General features: G+C 33.8%; 1 protein-coding gene across 4 annotated transcripts in view; it reads left to right on the top strand.

Annotated features, from left to right (window-relative positions):
• LOC138333660 (carnitine O-palmitoyltransferase 1, liver isoform-like) overlaps positions 1–14,883 on the top strand; it is a 37,268-nt gene that overhangs the window by 9,240 nt on the left and 13,145 nt on the right. For 3 of the 4 annotated variants that reach the window (XM_069282176.1, XM_069282195.1, XM_069282187.1), the window contains exons 3-15: positions 1,168–1,304; positions 2,066–2,240; positions 2,520–2,621; positions 2,821–2,958; positions 3,622–3,699; positions 4,112–4,219; positions 4,510–4,594; positions 4,924–5,038; positions 5,320–5,476; positions 6,606–6,653; positions 11,502–11,522; positions 13,120–13,227; positions 13,475–13,500. In XM_069282176.1, coding sequence (XP_069138277.1) covers positions 1,168–1,304; positions 2,066–2,240; positions 2,520–2,621; positions 2,821–2,958; positions 3,622–3,699; positions 4,112–4,219; positions 4,510–4,594; positions 4,924–5,038; positions 5,320–5,476; positions 6,606–6,653; positions 11,502–11,522; positions 13,120–13,227; positions 13,475–13,500 — 1,298 coding nt within the window. The remainder of the gene's footprint in view (positions 1–1,167; positions 1,305–2,065; positions 2,241–2,519; positions 2,622–2,820; positions 2,959–3,621; positions 3,700–4,111; positions 4,220–4,509; positions 4,595–4,923; positions 5,039–5,319; positions 5,477–6,605; positions 6,654–11,501; positions 11,523–13,119; positions 13,228–13,474; positions 13,501–14,883) is intronic. The other variant, XM_069282200.1, reaches the window with a different exon arrangement.

Raw genomic sequence — 14,883 nt, forward strand, 5'->3', positions numbered from 1 at the left:
ATCAGTTACTAGGTTGTTTACACTTAATGAAAGACACTTTTATTGGTAATTCATAAAGTAATTCATACTATGTATACTATGATATCTGCAGTAGTAAATTACTGACAGTAAAATGTTTAGAAAGTAAGAGAGGCCAGGTAAAAAATCATAGTAATCAAGAAGAAAAAGTTATATTCATATGTACTGCATTGTTATTTTGTTTGTTTAAAAGTGCTTTATAGTAAGCATGTTTTTAAGTGGGAGATTTGTTTTAACTTGTGTCATTCGTTTGGCCTTGATACCAAGAGTGCCAAATTGTCTTAAAGAAGGGTTGGAATTCTACCAAGTTAAAGCACCAGCCCTTTTGTTGTCATTTTTAAAGCCATACTATGTAAAGTACTCCTGTATTTAAATGGTTGTTTGGACTTTGTCCTGTGTCATATCAGGTAAACTGAGATTGCTTTAGTAAATTATGCTACAGAATACTCAATAGACCTAGCTCAGATGTCTTGGGCTAGGTGAATATTTTGTGGGGGTGGGTCTTTTTGGGAAAATCTAAAATATGGCACTGATAATAATGAAGAAATAAAAGTCTTTTTTTTTTTAGCATTTCATAAAAAAGAAACCATAAATGAAAATGATATACAAAGATAGACACAGATATTTCAAGATGTATTTACAAACATGATTTACAGAAAAAGTGAAAATGAAGAGATAATTTTTAACACTTTTATTACAACTTGTTTTAGATTTTACCTTGATCATCATACTCTACATGTATAAATCTTAATCACATATCTGTACTGTTGGATTGTAATTAGTATCCTAAATAGTCTGTTCATCTGTCCTAAATAGTTTGTCCATCTGTCTTTGTATCCTAAATGACTTTTTTAATGAAACTTAGCAGCATTGTTCTGCATGCAGGTTTTCTTTTGTCAAAATTTTGTCAACCATTATAGTAAATTGCAAGTCACTATGTACAAATGGCCATAACTCATTAGGTTTTGGATAAATTTTGTTGAAACTTTGTCTATTAATTATCTATAATTTGACAAATATTACTTGCTTCAATAACAGTTATCGTGGATATGTAATGGATAAGCATGTGGTTGCCATGTTATATAAGGGGTAGGCTTTTTTGTTAGACGTTGACTTAACAGTTCTAATTAAGATTTTCTTTGTTTACAGAACCAGTTTAAGAATGGAGTGTACCCCGCCACCCCTATGAGTTGGCTGTTCATTGCTACAATAGTACTAGGAACTCAGCTAGCTGGTTACGATATCTCATTTGGACTGATAGGATGGATGCAGACCCACATACCTTGGTTAGTGTATGGGCAAATGATTACTATATATATATATGTGTGTAGTAGTGTTCTAGCTGCCCGGTCATTTTTGAAAGTCTTCAACTTAAGTTATCCGGGATATATTTGCTATTTGCATTGCAATCAAATTAATTGACAGGTATTTCATATATAAATATTTTGCTCTAAGAAAATAATGTTTGACTTATACTTTTACGGTATATAGGAAATGTGTGTTCAATTTACATCTTAAAGACTCAGAATTTGCTTATGAATATTCATTATCTGTATTACTTAATATTTGATTGATATACTAGCCTCATGATGGTGCGAGGTACCTTTTGTCTAATGAAAATACCACCAATGTTATAGATTTGCTGTTTATAAATATGTATAGATATATTTAGGCTGATGGCAGCATAGTGCCTAAATATATATGATTTTACTTTTAACATTTAAACAGAATATTTTATTGAGTGACACATGAGTGTAATTTAGGTATGACAGTTATATATTCCTGATTGATAAAAATATCCTAATTAAGTTGTAAGTAAATCATGATGTGTCCTATTTATTTTATTTGTGTCACAGGTATTTGAATGGAATAAAGCCTTGAGATTAGAAGGTACTTAAAATTGCTACCGTAATGGTACATCACATTTATGTTGAAATTTATTAATCGTGTAGCTGCAATTGTTGTTTTTGTGTTGACCCTCTCCCTTTGGTGGTCTCCCTTGTTATGTCCATCACTTCCTACTATAACCTGATTATCTCCCCTTTAGGATACGCGATGGATCAGCTGTAATGAGCCTGTACTCCAGCTGTGTCATATTCTCCACACTGTTATGGGTAGCCAAGGCCAATCTGATGAAATACACACTAAAGATGCTTCTTCACTACCACGGCTGGATGTACGAGCCCCGCGGACCAATGACAACTCGTACCAAGATATGGATGGTATTATCATATACTTTTTGATTTGGTTATTTCTTCATATGCTTACACATTATCATAACTTTTCAATGGCTTCTTTAGCGTCATCTACTATCTCATGTTTCAGCTGATTATAGGATCCATTTGATTGTGTCAATAATATTGATAAAATGAAAGGTCATGTACATAATTTATATCCTTTGCATTAAGTATTAAGTTGTATTTCAGTTCAAATTGGATTTGAATACTCTAAAGACTTTAAATTTGAAGCATGTATATATAGTGGTTCATTTTATATTTCAGGGATTAGTTAAATTGTTTGGTGGCAGGAAACCCCTGTTAATGAGTTATCAAAGTGCTCTTCCCAAAATTAGTGTTCCACGAGTCAGTGACACCATAGATAGGGTAAGTCAATACAATAAAACAAAAATTATAAGTGTAGTTTTCATTTTAGTTGTATTCTTGAATATGATTATATTATGAAATGCATCAAAATTTCAAGTGATAAAGAAAAAACTAATAATTTGCTGTTTCTTTGGTTGGCTGGAGAATGGCTATGAAAATTAAAATGAAAATATTCAAATAATGATTTTTCTGTTGCCAGTATTTAAAGTCGGTCCGTCCTCTGATGGATGATGAAAAATACAAAAGGATGGAAGGACTAGCCAAGGATTTCCTCAAAACATTAGGTCCCAAACTCAACCGCTATCTTCATCTCAAGTCCTGGTGGTCAACCAACTATGTAAGTAATGCTCTATCTTCATCTCAAGTCCTGGTGGTCAACCAACTATGTAAGTCATTCTCTATCTTCATCTCAAGTCCTGGTGGTCAACCACCGATGTAAGTAATGCTCTATCTTCATCTCAAGTCCTAGTGGTTAACCAACTGTGTGAGTCATTCTCTATCTTTATCTTAAGTCCTGGTGCTCAAGTAACTATGTAAGTCATTCACTATCTTCATCTCAAGTCTGGTGGTCAACCAGCTGACTATTGTAACTCAACCACTATCTTTATCTCATTTTCTGGTGGTCATCCGATTATGTAAGTCAACCACTATTATAATATATTTTTATCTCAAATAATGGTGGTCAACCAGCTATTGTAAGTCAACTACATGTACTATCTTTGTTTCAAGTCCTGAGTGTCAACCAACAATATTATTATTATAAAGTAAGTCAAGAATGTAGAATTTGAATCTATTGAATATTTGTCGGTATTTCATATCTGCTTCATTTAGAATGTTTCAAGAATGCTTGAAATGATTTTGTTTTGATTATCATGAAATTATACTAACTTTTATAATTACATGTAATAGAATTTGAAATTCTTACTGAAGATGTAGCAGGGTATTTTGGTAGTACCCAAACTTCCCTAGCTATAATTGTATTTTTGTGTCCACCTTACAGATCTCGGATTGGTGGGAAGAGTATGTATACCTAAGTGGACGATCTCCTATCATGGTTAACAGTAACTTCTATGGCATTGTAAGTACAGTACTACAGGATCACCACATTATACTGTATCATTATTACATTAAAAGATTTCACCCTGTACCTTACTAATGAATCTGTAAAAAACTGATTTCTAACAACAGACTGAAAGTCAAAAATACTGCAAAATATTTTTAATACAGGGCAATTGTAAAGCTTCCAGTTGGTTTTTATGTAGAACTCAATGTTGAGGATAAAAATTAGTCTGACCCTGGTATCAGGAGTCTTCAAAATAACAATTGAAAGAGATGAATTAATTAAGTTCAGTATTTAAGAACATGTCTTTGCTATACATTTCTACTTTATCTAGATAAACAGTGATTAAAAAATTAAGAAAATTTACTTCTCTTTTCCATGTAAATGTCATAAACACATCCAACTTTAATGTCATCTTTTGATATTTTAGGATGCCGTCCTTGTTCACCCTACCAATATCCAGGCAGCCAGAGCTGCTAACATTATCCATGCCATGTTGTTATATAGACGAGAACTGGACACAGAACAGCTAAACCCTGTAGGTCTCACCTTGCCCGTAAAACACTGCTGTGTATTGACCAACTATGGTTAGGGATTTTGATCACTTGGGACTGCATCATGCTTCAAAATTGATCTACATTCTCAAGTTCGTCACTTTGACGAAGGCTTCCAGGTTCATGATGTTTAACTTATAAAGAATACTTTAAACATTTGTAATCTGAAAGCAAATCATTTAGCCATAGCCATACATCTTCATAATTTTTCTGATTAGCTTTATGGTTTCTATATATTGTGGAGATTATCTTATATGCTTGTCTTAAATTTCAGATTTTGCTGAGCAATACTATTCCTTTGTGCTCAAATCAGTATGAGAGACAGTTTCAAACAACAAGGATACCAGGCATTGAAAAAGGTATTTGATTTGGTATAGGTATTAAAATAAAGAAGTAAGGGGTCATCATCAAATGGCCAGAATTCATAGAGTGCCATAAAACGAGGGAGTGTTACCTATATATACACATCCCAGCCCATCTCCTGGCTGTTCTGACGAGATTTTAAATGGAGATGGAATTTAATGTCATATAGGTAGACACTTCCCTTGAATTTGTACTGTCTTTTTGAATCTGTGAGATATGTTGATAATGAATAGTCCTTTTAACAGAAAAACATGTGCACGCAAGGCAATCAACATACAGTTATATATATTGAAAAATCTTGATAAAGAATTTGTATTTGTTATAGACAAACTTGTGTACATGAAGGATAGCCAGCACATTGCTGTATACTGTAGAGGGCGATACTTTAAGATGTACATCTACAAGCAGGGAAGACTGCTGAAACCCTGTGAGCTGGAGGTGTAAGTGGCAATACATTCAATATTACTTGTTCAGTAAAACTCTTAGAATTGTTAGAAGTAAGTCTGATATTAAAATTTAGTAAATTTTTTTTTTTTTAAGTCTTATATTAAAATTTAGTAAATTGTATTTTAAATTTTAAATGGAAAATATTGTACATTACAGTAATACAAAACCAGATGTAAATACTGAAACTGGACAAGTAAGATTATAGTGTTATTGTTAATGTCCTTAGTGAGTATGAATTAGTAGATATCAGACTATCCAATCTTTGGTTTTTCAGTTCCATCCAGAAGATCCTAGATGACCAGTCAGAGCCCGCCCCAGGAGAGGAACATCTGGCTGCTCTGACTGCTGGTGACCGTGTACCATGGGCTAAAGCTCGCACAGAATACTTCTCTAAAGGCAAAAACAAGGCTTCTCTGGATGCCATAGAAAAGGTACCAAGACCAAAATATTGTGATTACTTTATATAATAGGTACAGTGTACCTTCCCAAAACCAATTCTTCTCAAAACCAATCCCCTCTTAAAACCCACCACGGATGTGATGTACGGAATTAATTCCTCTTTATTTATAGAAATTAAAACTTCCCAAAACAGATCTCTCCCAATTACGAATACTGAACCGATTTGTAGATCGAAATAGTCAAATTAAACTAAAAAACACTTCTGAAAACCGGCCTTACCTGTGCAACACCGATGGCATGAGGTCCGATCAACCAATCAATTGACTGTAAAATATGTATACACACCCTTCCCTATAGACACAGGTGTGATGGCTATAGGTGATGTAATTAATTAGTCATGTCTATTGTTTAGATATTTAACAAATTGAAGAATGGGACTGTAGGCCTACCATGTGGTTTGTGTACTGTTTGACAACAAGTAGAGCTAGTAAAGATATAGTTTTGTATTCAATTTTGAGGCCTTACATAGGTCGTTTCAGTTGTCAATTGAATCATACATTCCCTGTATGAAGAAGCTGAAGCCATATATTGTTTTAGAAAATGACTATGTCACATTAGACCGGTATCGACTGTATCCTGTGCACCCTTTATGGGCCCATATAAGGTACAGTAGAGTTAACCACAATGTTGAAGAGTTCGGTAGCCTACTGTATGTAGGTCAGTTTAGACGAGCATTCCCAAAAACATTAACACAATTATCAACATTTATGAGAGGTAACAAAGTCATGATTGTTGTTTTTTATACATTTTAAACATAAAATACTCTCTTTTGTGATAACGTTCACATTGATGATAATATTGATAGGTTTTTACGAACACTAGACACATGGTTATAGTCAAGTGTAGTCAAGTGTAGAAAACGAGTTCCGGTCAATTAAATCAGGATTTTGATGATCGATATTCAGTTCACTCATTCCAACCAAACCCTCTCTAAACCGGCCAAAATTCTATGCACAGACCATGATCGGTTTAGGGAAGTTCCACTGTACTTGTTGTCAGTTCTAGAAATAATTTGTGTTTGTGTTAAATTAAACAATCAAGTCTTTTTAAGTTGTTCTAAAAAGCAAAAAAATTCTGATTGTTTTATCATTGGATTTTCAGGCTGCTTTCTTCCTATCCCTGGATGATGAGGCACAGGATTTTGATGCTGTAAGTGATAGTTACATAGTATTTACAATATATAATCTGTAGGATTATGTACACCAATTTCCCCTTTGCAGTATCTTTTCCAAAATAAAGGAGGTGTTGCATGGCCGCCCATGATCGATTTTTAATTTTTTGGTGCAAATACATCAATCGGCACAAAATACGTATCGGACCAGTACTTATTCCATGAATGGATTAATCATGCGACTACAGCGCCACCTTTTGTAAGTTTTACGTCCGATTCCTACTTGTGCCCCTTTAATACATCATATTAAGACATACAAAACCAAGAGATAAATTATTTTGGTGTAATAACATAGTATTTCGTATTATCTTTTTAACGATATACAATACGTCATTAGATCTGTTGGGGTTTTCTTGCAATTTCCAGTCTCATATATCATTTATTGACTCAAAAAAATATTGTGTCGATGAATCACTGGGTATGCCGACTTTTTTGCACTTTTGTACGGCTACCCCCTTTATTTCTTACCCAATATCAAAGTACTGAGAGTACTGTGAGTTAAAAATGTTAAACGAAATCTGTCCTTCTCTCAGCTCTATCATGTATCAAAAGCCGCTTTAGCGACGTCATACTTGAGGAAAACGTATCCTATGTAAGTTGGTAACCAAAGTTCGGTCAAACTGACTTATATATTGACATTTGACCTACATCTAAATAAAAACTTCTTTTGCCTATATCACAAAATGTTAATTTTAGGGTCATATATTGAACTAGACAATATGTTAAATAGGGTCCTATAATATTTCCTACACCAATCGTCAGAAGTATTTCTGTCTTCATGGGTTTATTTACTTATTAATAAAGCGAAACGTATTATGGTATATCGGTGTAACTTATATGTTAACCTTAGATATTTCTCAAAAGAATATACTGTTGTTTTGATGTCATAAACATGTCATGGATAATTTGGATTTTATTCTTCAGCCAAACAGCCCATCTCGGACTATTATTCACACAATAAAACATGGTCAAACTATACAGTAATGAAAAAAGAATACAGTGGACTGAAATTGCTTAACTTTTTGGGGCACCAAATAAGATATTTCACTCTAGGAACTCTTCAATTGACGTTCTTGGTGTCCAATATATTTAAAAACTGTTACTATGAAAGTAGGTAAAGTAAACAAATCATGCGGAATATTACAGACCCACTATCTGAGTTCTTTAGGCCTTTCACATATTGAAAAGCTGTTTGAAGATTTTCATATATTTGACTTGTCTGAAGCCCTTTATTCCAGCATACTGCAAGGCGTCTTAGTTATTGTCAAGAAGTCGTTTATGTTTGCCAATTTGAACCCTGTGACCTTCAATTAACGTCAATGTCATTCATTTGACAAACAACTTAGTAGCCCTTTATTTAAGAATATGTTAGGTCTAACATCATGTTTTGATGCCTTCCAATTATTGAGAAGTCGTTTGAATGAAAAGTTTATGAACGACGGCGCACGAAGTATGATCACTAAAGGTCACCCTGACCTATTAGGCAAGATGATTTAGGAACATTTGCCCTTCATCACAACATGCTACATGTACAATACCAGGTGTCTAGTCCTCTTAGTTATCCACAAGAAGTCGTTTAAAGATTTTAGTCTATTTGACTCATGTGACCATGAAGGTAGGTCAAGGTCATTCATTTAAACAAACTTGGTAGTCGTTTAAGCTATCATTCTACAGTCCCTATATCAGATTCCAATGCCTCTTAGTTATTCACAATAGGTCGTTTAAAGTTTTTAGCCTATTTGACCCTTGTAACCTTAAATGAACTTGGTAGTCTTTCATGCCAGCATACTTAATGCCTTATATCAGGTATCTAGGCATCTTAGTTATTCAAAAGAAATCGTTAAAAGATTTAGCCTTTTTGAATTCTTTGACCTTGAATGAAGGTCAAGGTAATTCATTTCCACAAACTTGGTGGTCCATCATTTCAGCATTCTACATGCCTAATATCAGTTTCTTGGGCCTTTCGGATATTGAGAAGAAGTTATTTGAATGAAAAGTTTATACGAACGACGAAATGCGAACAGCTCACGACCATGGACAAAGCATGGTGACAGTAGGTCATCCTGACCCTTCGGGTTAGATGACCTTATGACATTAAAATGAAATAACAATGAAAATGCGGTCCTGCAGGTAGGGCGTTGGAATTGTACCTACTGCCCTTATCCCATGATAAGAAAAGGTGACTAAATTTAGGATCGTATCATAGCATCTCTTCTTCCTAACTTAATTTATACTTCTTAACGTCTTCCTTGACACTGTGTCACATTTGGCCTTCAGTTGAGAGCTTGCCCCTGTGAGGTAGGCTCTGGGTTCTGTCACCTGGCGGAGACACCCTGCTTAGCGCTCAGCATTAAGGGAGTAGGACGACTTGTTCGTCTGTTGTCAGTATAATGTGACTGGGGGATGTGTTGCTTGTTGTCTTCAGCAGCATGTTTCAGTGATACAGCACTATGAAAAGGGCAAGAGTTCCACTATAGAAGAAGACACAACATGAATATACCGAAGTCTCCCATATCGCACACTACGCACTTCATACACTCAGGACACTGCATACATAAGATGCCTTCCTTACATGATCCTGGCTATCAATAGGGCTTTGATTTAATCAAACAAACAATGAAAACAATTTTATAGAGTCAAGAATGCAGGAATTGGTCTACTGCAAAAGTAAACTGGTTGATTCGCTGATTTTTATTGACGTACTACTACAGCTATAGTCATTTAAGGATGGCATCCCGTGTATGTCCTTTCATATATTCTATGGTGTTGCCCCATCAAAGGACAGAACCAAGATATTCATCAAAGTTTTTTCAGCATAATTAATTTAGTATTAATAGTATTTTTTGTTGTTGAAAATAATGGATCTGATATAAACATTGACCGACCAATTCTAATATAAACTCATTGATATAGGTATTTCGGTCTCCTTTTGTTCTAAGAAGTTAGACGAAAATATCTAGCAAAATGAAGCTGCTAGAAATCATGCACTTTCATGAAGGTTGTTGGATGAGAAACAAACTTATAACTTGTAATCAGTACCTGGTAAACATTTTAGTGGTATTATTTCGCAATACCTATAGGTTACTAAAGGTAAAATGAGACATAGCGCCTCGTCTGATGTCTGATTGACGCCAGCAAAATAGGTACCAAATTTAGTCGTCTTTTACGATCATGCAATGGGTATAGCAGGTGCAATTCTAACGCCCTACCTGAGACGATGGCAACATTGATGGTTCCCTTTAAATAACAATGGGCAAAGGACACATACTGTCGTATTTATTACCTTAATGCTTATACAGTTTCTGGAATGCAACATGGCATTGTGTATATGTTAAATCATAACTGTCAGTTTTATGTGTCCCACTGTTTCAAAACGGATAAGTAGAATTTCTGAAAAATATTACTTAAACATGAGTTTATGATGAAAATTTCAAGGTTTTGTCGAAATACGCACCTCATCATCACAGTCTACTCCAACAGTAAAGTCGGTAATATTAGACAGTGTACTCTCAGTACTTTGATATTATGAAAAAAACAGGGGGTAGACGAAATTAACCTAAAAAAACGTGGCATATCCAATGATTCATCAACTTGAGCTGTTTATGGTAAATCGATGATAACCTGAATATAATTTTAAACATCAAAATTTTAGGGTACTCAAGTAGTGCCTTACTTATTCTGGTGCTCGAACGAAAAATTGAAAACTTCAAAAAGTCGTATTTTCTGTCAAATTTGATATTTACGTTCGATTTGTGATCGAATGATATCGGATACAGCCAAGTGTGATATGTAGTTAAAAAGGCAATTTTATGTGGTATTTTAAATCACAAGAAAAACGTGATTTAAGTATTTTTACTATGACTTATGCTAGGTAAAAGGCCCAATGGACATTAAATTTACCAGTGTTATTGTAGGGGGCGCTGTAGTCCTAATAATGGTCCAATCGGGTTTTAAGTATTATAGACATATGTGTATTAATGCAATTAACTAATTTAAATTCAAAAATCAAAAAAATATCGTGGGCGGATTTTCACCCTGTATGCAACACCTCCTTTGCTGAGATTCACTTTCCCATAAATAAATAAGTGAGAAAGACATTTCTTAAGGAAGATTGTTCTGGCAAATTTATTTTGCAAAATTTATGAAAATGAATGGCTAATGAATGGAAGTTGGTGTACAGTAATTAATATAAGACCTATGCTGAAATATTTTTATCTCTGTTGTTTTAATACTTTATCTAACATCATATATATACATCATGAAAGTTAAGTTGCTATAGGTTTTCAGTTTATCGGCTGTAACACATGCATGCTACATGGACCAAACTATTTTGATATTTGGGGGGGGGGGGATTATCTCTTACTATGTGAAGTTTCTGACACTAACATTAATTATACGTTTTCACCAGAAAGTCATCCGGGGTAAGACTAAAAGACAGGCTACTAGGTAAACTGTATGCTTTCTTAAAGGAGAAGAAAATAATTCTGACATTAAACAGTACCCCTAGCACAACTGAGCTTTTGATGCATTTCAAAATAATTCCTCTCTGATGTCTTTCCAGCCTTGCATCAAAGAATTTAACAAAACATCTAATTCTAACTTGATATCTGCCTTACCTAATATGTCAATTTGAAAGGTATTTACAAAAGTATACCTAATAACTTGATATTTGATATGACATGCGGCTGAAATGAAAAGTATTTTATTTCCATATAACTTGGTTTGTGAAATGATCATTCACTAACAGCATAATGTGTTTGAAGAATATTTTGGTAGGTAAATTCTATGACCAGAAGTTTTAATAAAAAAACTGGATTTGTTGGTAGGATGGATCCCTAGATACCCAGGTAAACACTGTACCTCATGTAGTATATGCATGACAAAATGGACACACTCTCTCTTTTATCATTTAAGTTCTTTAGATACTGTATATAGTAAAGGTGTGTAGTTGCATGACTAAAGTATCGCTGTGAAAGGTTGTTGAAATTATTTGTAAACATTTGCTTTTATGCACATTGAAATACTTTTTAATCAATAATAACAGAATATCTTCATTTTTGTTTTGTTTATGTCTTCTACAAATAAACAAATGAAATAGTATGGTATTTTCTCTTAAAGATCTTTTTTAAATGAAGAAGCATATTTATGTGTACCATTGGTGTTGGAGAAAGTACAGAGAATATAAATACAGTAGTGGGGAATGGCTAAATTATGTAAAGGTGTGTTGATATTTTTGCAACCAACCAATTCTCAAGAAAGTAAAATCTTCTTTTAACTCACAAAGTTTGATTTTAGGGTATGTGAGCAAACTGCTTTATATTTTAGAATCACTTAACACGATTTATGTAGAACTAGTTACTGAGTAATGGTTATGGATGCTCCTAGTTATATCATGACAAGCTTAATCCATTGCACACTGGGCAAAAACTAGGTAATCTGGCTTTATTAGAGTGGTAATTACTAACATCATAAGTGCTTAGGGCTTAGAGCAATGGTTGCTACATGTATCTCAGACAACCACTTTGATGGTATCTCAATGGTAGCAAACATTTGTTTTATTTTAATATTGTATTCAATATTTTGTAATGTGAAATGCAGTAGACATTGTTTCTAGTTTGTTTCCAAGAATAGAATGTTGTTAGTGTAAACTGCAAAATAATCTGCTTTGCAAGCTGAAATATTTTGGATAAATATTGATCTGAATTCAATGTATCCACTCTCTTTTTGTGAATTCAATGACAAGAAGATATTGCAATACAAATCTTTGGTAGTGGTTTACTATTCATTTAAATAGAGTTTCACATATCTTTATATGATTCCGGCATCACCAAAATCTGCTTTTTGTAATCTGTGTTGCATCTTAAACTCTGAGTAGCACACAATTTTAAGTATTTTTGTTTGTCTCCGAAACCTACAATCTCTGATAAATCAGAAAGATTTATTTATTTCTTTTTACAAATTTTCATAATTCAAGTATGTTCCTGTCGATTCATTTGTTTCTTTTTCTCTGAAGTATTTACTGTTGTTCTATTATTGTCAAAGCCTATGACCTGTACATGTACCTACATTTACAGGTTACATTACAAGTATACATTGATTCTAGTATGCCACAAGAAACGTGATTGTGTTTGCCATTTTCATATTTCTTTCTATTAAAACTATCATTTCTACATGTGTACATGGCACATAAGGTTTACATTAATCTGTGATCATTCTTTATTTCATGTATTCTATCAATTAAATTGTATAATATCATATAAGTAATCACACTCTTCCAGGGTTTGCCTCTCCCCTGATCAGTTGGAAGATTTCGGATATTAACTGTTAGATTCTGAAAATTATATTTCTGTGGTTTTTTTTGTTAATATTGTGATTGAAAATTAGAGAAAGCTATTGTATGACTTTAACAAGTTCTTTATTATTAAATCATATATTCTGTTTTAGTGTGACTCCACCAAGATGGACAAATTTGGACGCTCCATGCTGCATGGTAAAGGTTACGACAGATGGTTTGACAAATCATTCACACTGGTTGTACTGTCAAATGGAAGGGTAAGGTCACCTGATGATATATGTTGTTATTGCATGGATAATAGGAATTGTAATTTTGAATGAAGATACTTTTGTGTTTCTACATATATTGATTCTGAAATAAGAAATCAACATTATGCAAATGTGAGAGTGGACTGGTGGCCTCATAGTTATCGAGGAATGGAATATATAAAGTCTGAGCCAAAGGCAAAGAATTAGTAATACATAATATGCTTGTTGTAAAATTAATGTTTATCTTTCTTTACAGATTGGTTTCAACGCTGAGCATTCCTGGTAAGTGCTACCACCTGTACCACAAGTATAACCAGTATTAGTCTATACTGTCAAATGTAACATATACTGTACGGTCAGAGCAGCACCTACTGTCACCTATTGTCTTCAAAACATTTTAGTCTCCTCTGTCATTGTCAGGTTTCTGTAAAGCTTATATCTTTGTAAGGAAACTTGTTTCTTAGATTAAGGTTTAATTGTAATAGATGGCCAGTGGTTAATATTTAATTATTGTTGGTTAATAATTATTTCATTAAACTCTGGGGTTATTTTGGCTGCAGTAGTGCCTTATGTTTTGAAATGTATCAATTTTGTTTTAAAATCATCATTTAACTGCTCTTATATATATGTGCTGACAGTGAGATAATGCTTAACTAGACTGTTACAGTGTTTAAAAGAAGATATAAGCTAGCTTATGTAACGCTGGAAAATTTTATATTTGACACTGTGTTATTAAAGGTAGGTTTCGCCCAATGAAATATAAAGACTACGAAATTGAAATTTATCCTATACATAGATATAATCTTCAGATCATTTTCAATGCATACAGCGAACAATATGGGTGGTCAGTTGCCTAGCTTGACCAGGAAAATACTCCTCTAAAAATAGAGTGAAGTCAAGCTTTACATAGAACATGACGTGTTTTTTCCAAAACGAGGCCGCAGCAACAAATGGAAGCGTGCAACAAAATGTCAGATAGAAGTGACAGTCTTGCCACGGCATGTTTAGTTAAAAAACGACAACAACAAATCGAAGTGCGAGGGACTGTTTATACATATCATATAATCTAAAACACTTCATGTTACTAACATACGCTCGCTAACTTTGTACACCAAATATACATGTAGTTAGTCTGCGGCTGTTTATGCGCTGGCATATGTGTTGAAATTTAACTCACCACGTGCAATGCCGTTACACGAGTCCCAACAGATCCCGGCAAGTTCCGCTTGAGATGTGGCTTCTGTTTCTTCTATTGCTACATGCCATCTCTGAATTTAATTCCCTATAGATATCCTAGGGTGCTATCGAATCCATTATAATTTCCTCCACTTTGTTGCCGATTCAGATATATTTTTTCATCTCACACACTTTCGTTAAGCCATTTTGTTTACTTTTAGTGCGTGACAAAGCGCATGCGCCAAACTCCGACAACACAATCCATCGCAGCTTCATTTGCATATTATTTTGTCTGACGGACACCGTAATAGATCAAGGATTTCCTTCAATTTTGTATTCAAGACACATTTGTTCAATCTCAAAAACAAAAAGAAATTAAATTGAGATATTTTAATATGTTTTTTCATCTTTTCTTCCGCTTATCGAATTTCACAAAAAAATATTTATTTGGTTGGGCGAAACCTACCTTTAATGATGGTAACTAATATC

This window comes from Argopecten irradians, chromosome 1 (assembly GCF_041381155.1).
Source record: "Argopecten irradians isolate NY chromosome 1, Ai_NY, whole genome shotgun sequence".
Classification (NCBI taxonomy): Eukaryota; Metazoa; Mollusca; class Bivalvia; order Pectinida; family Pectinidae; genus Argopecten; species Argopecten irradians.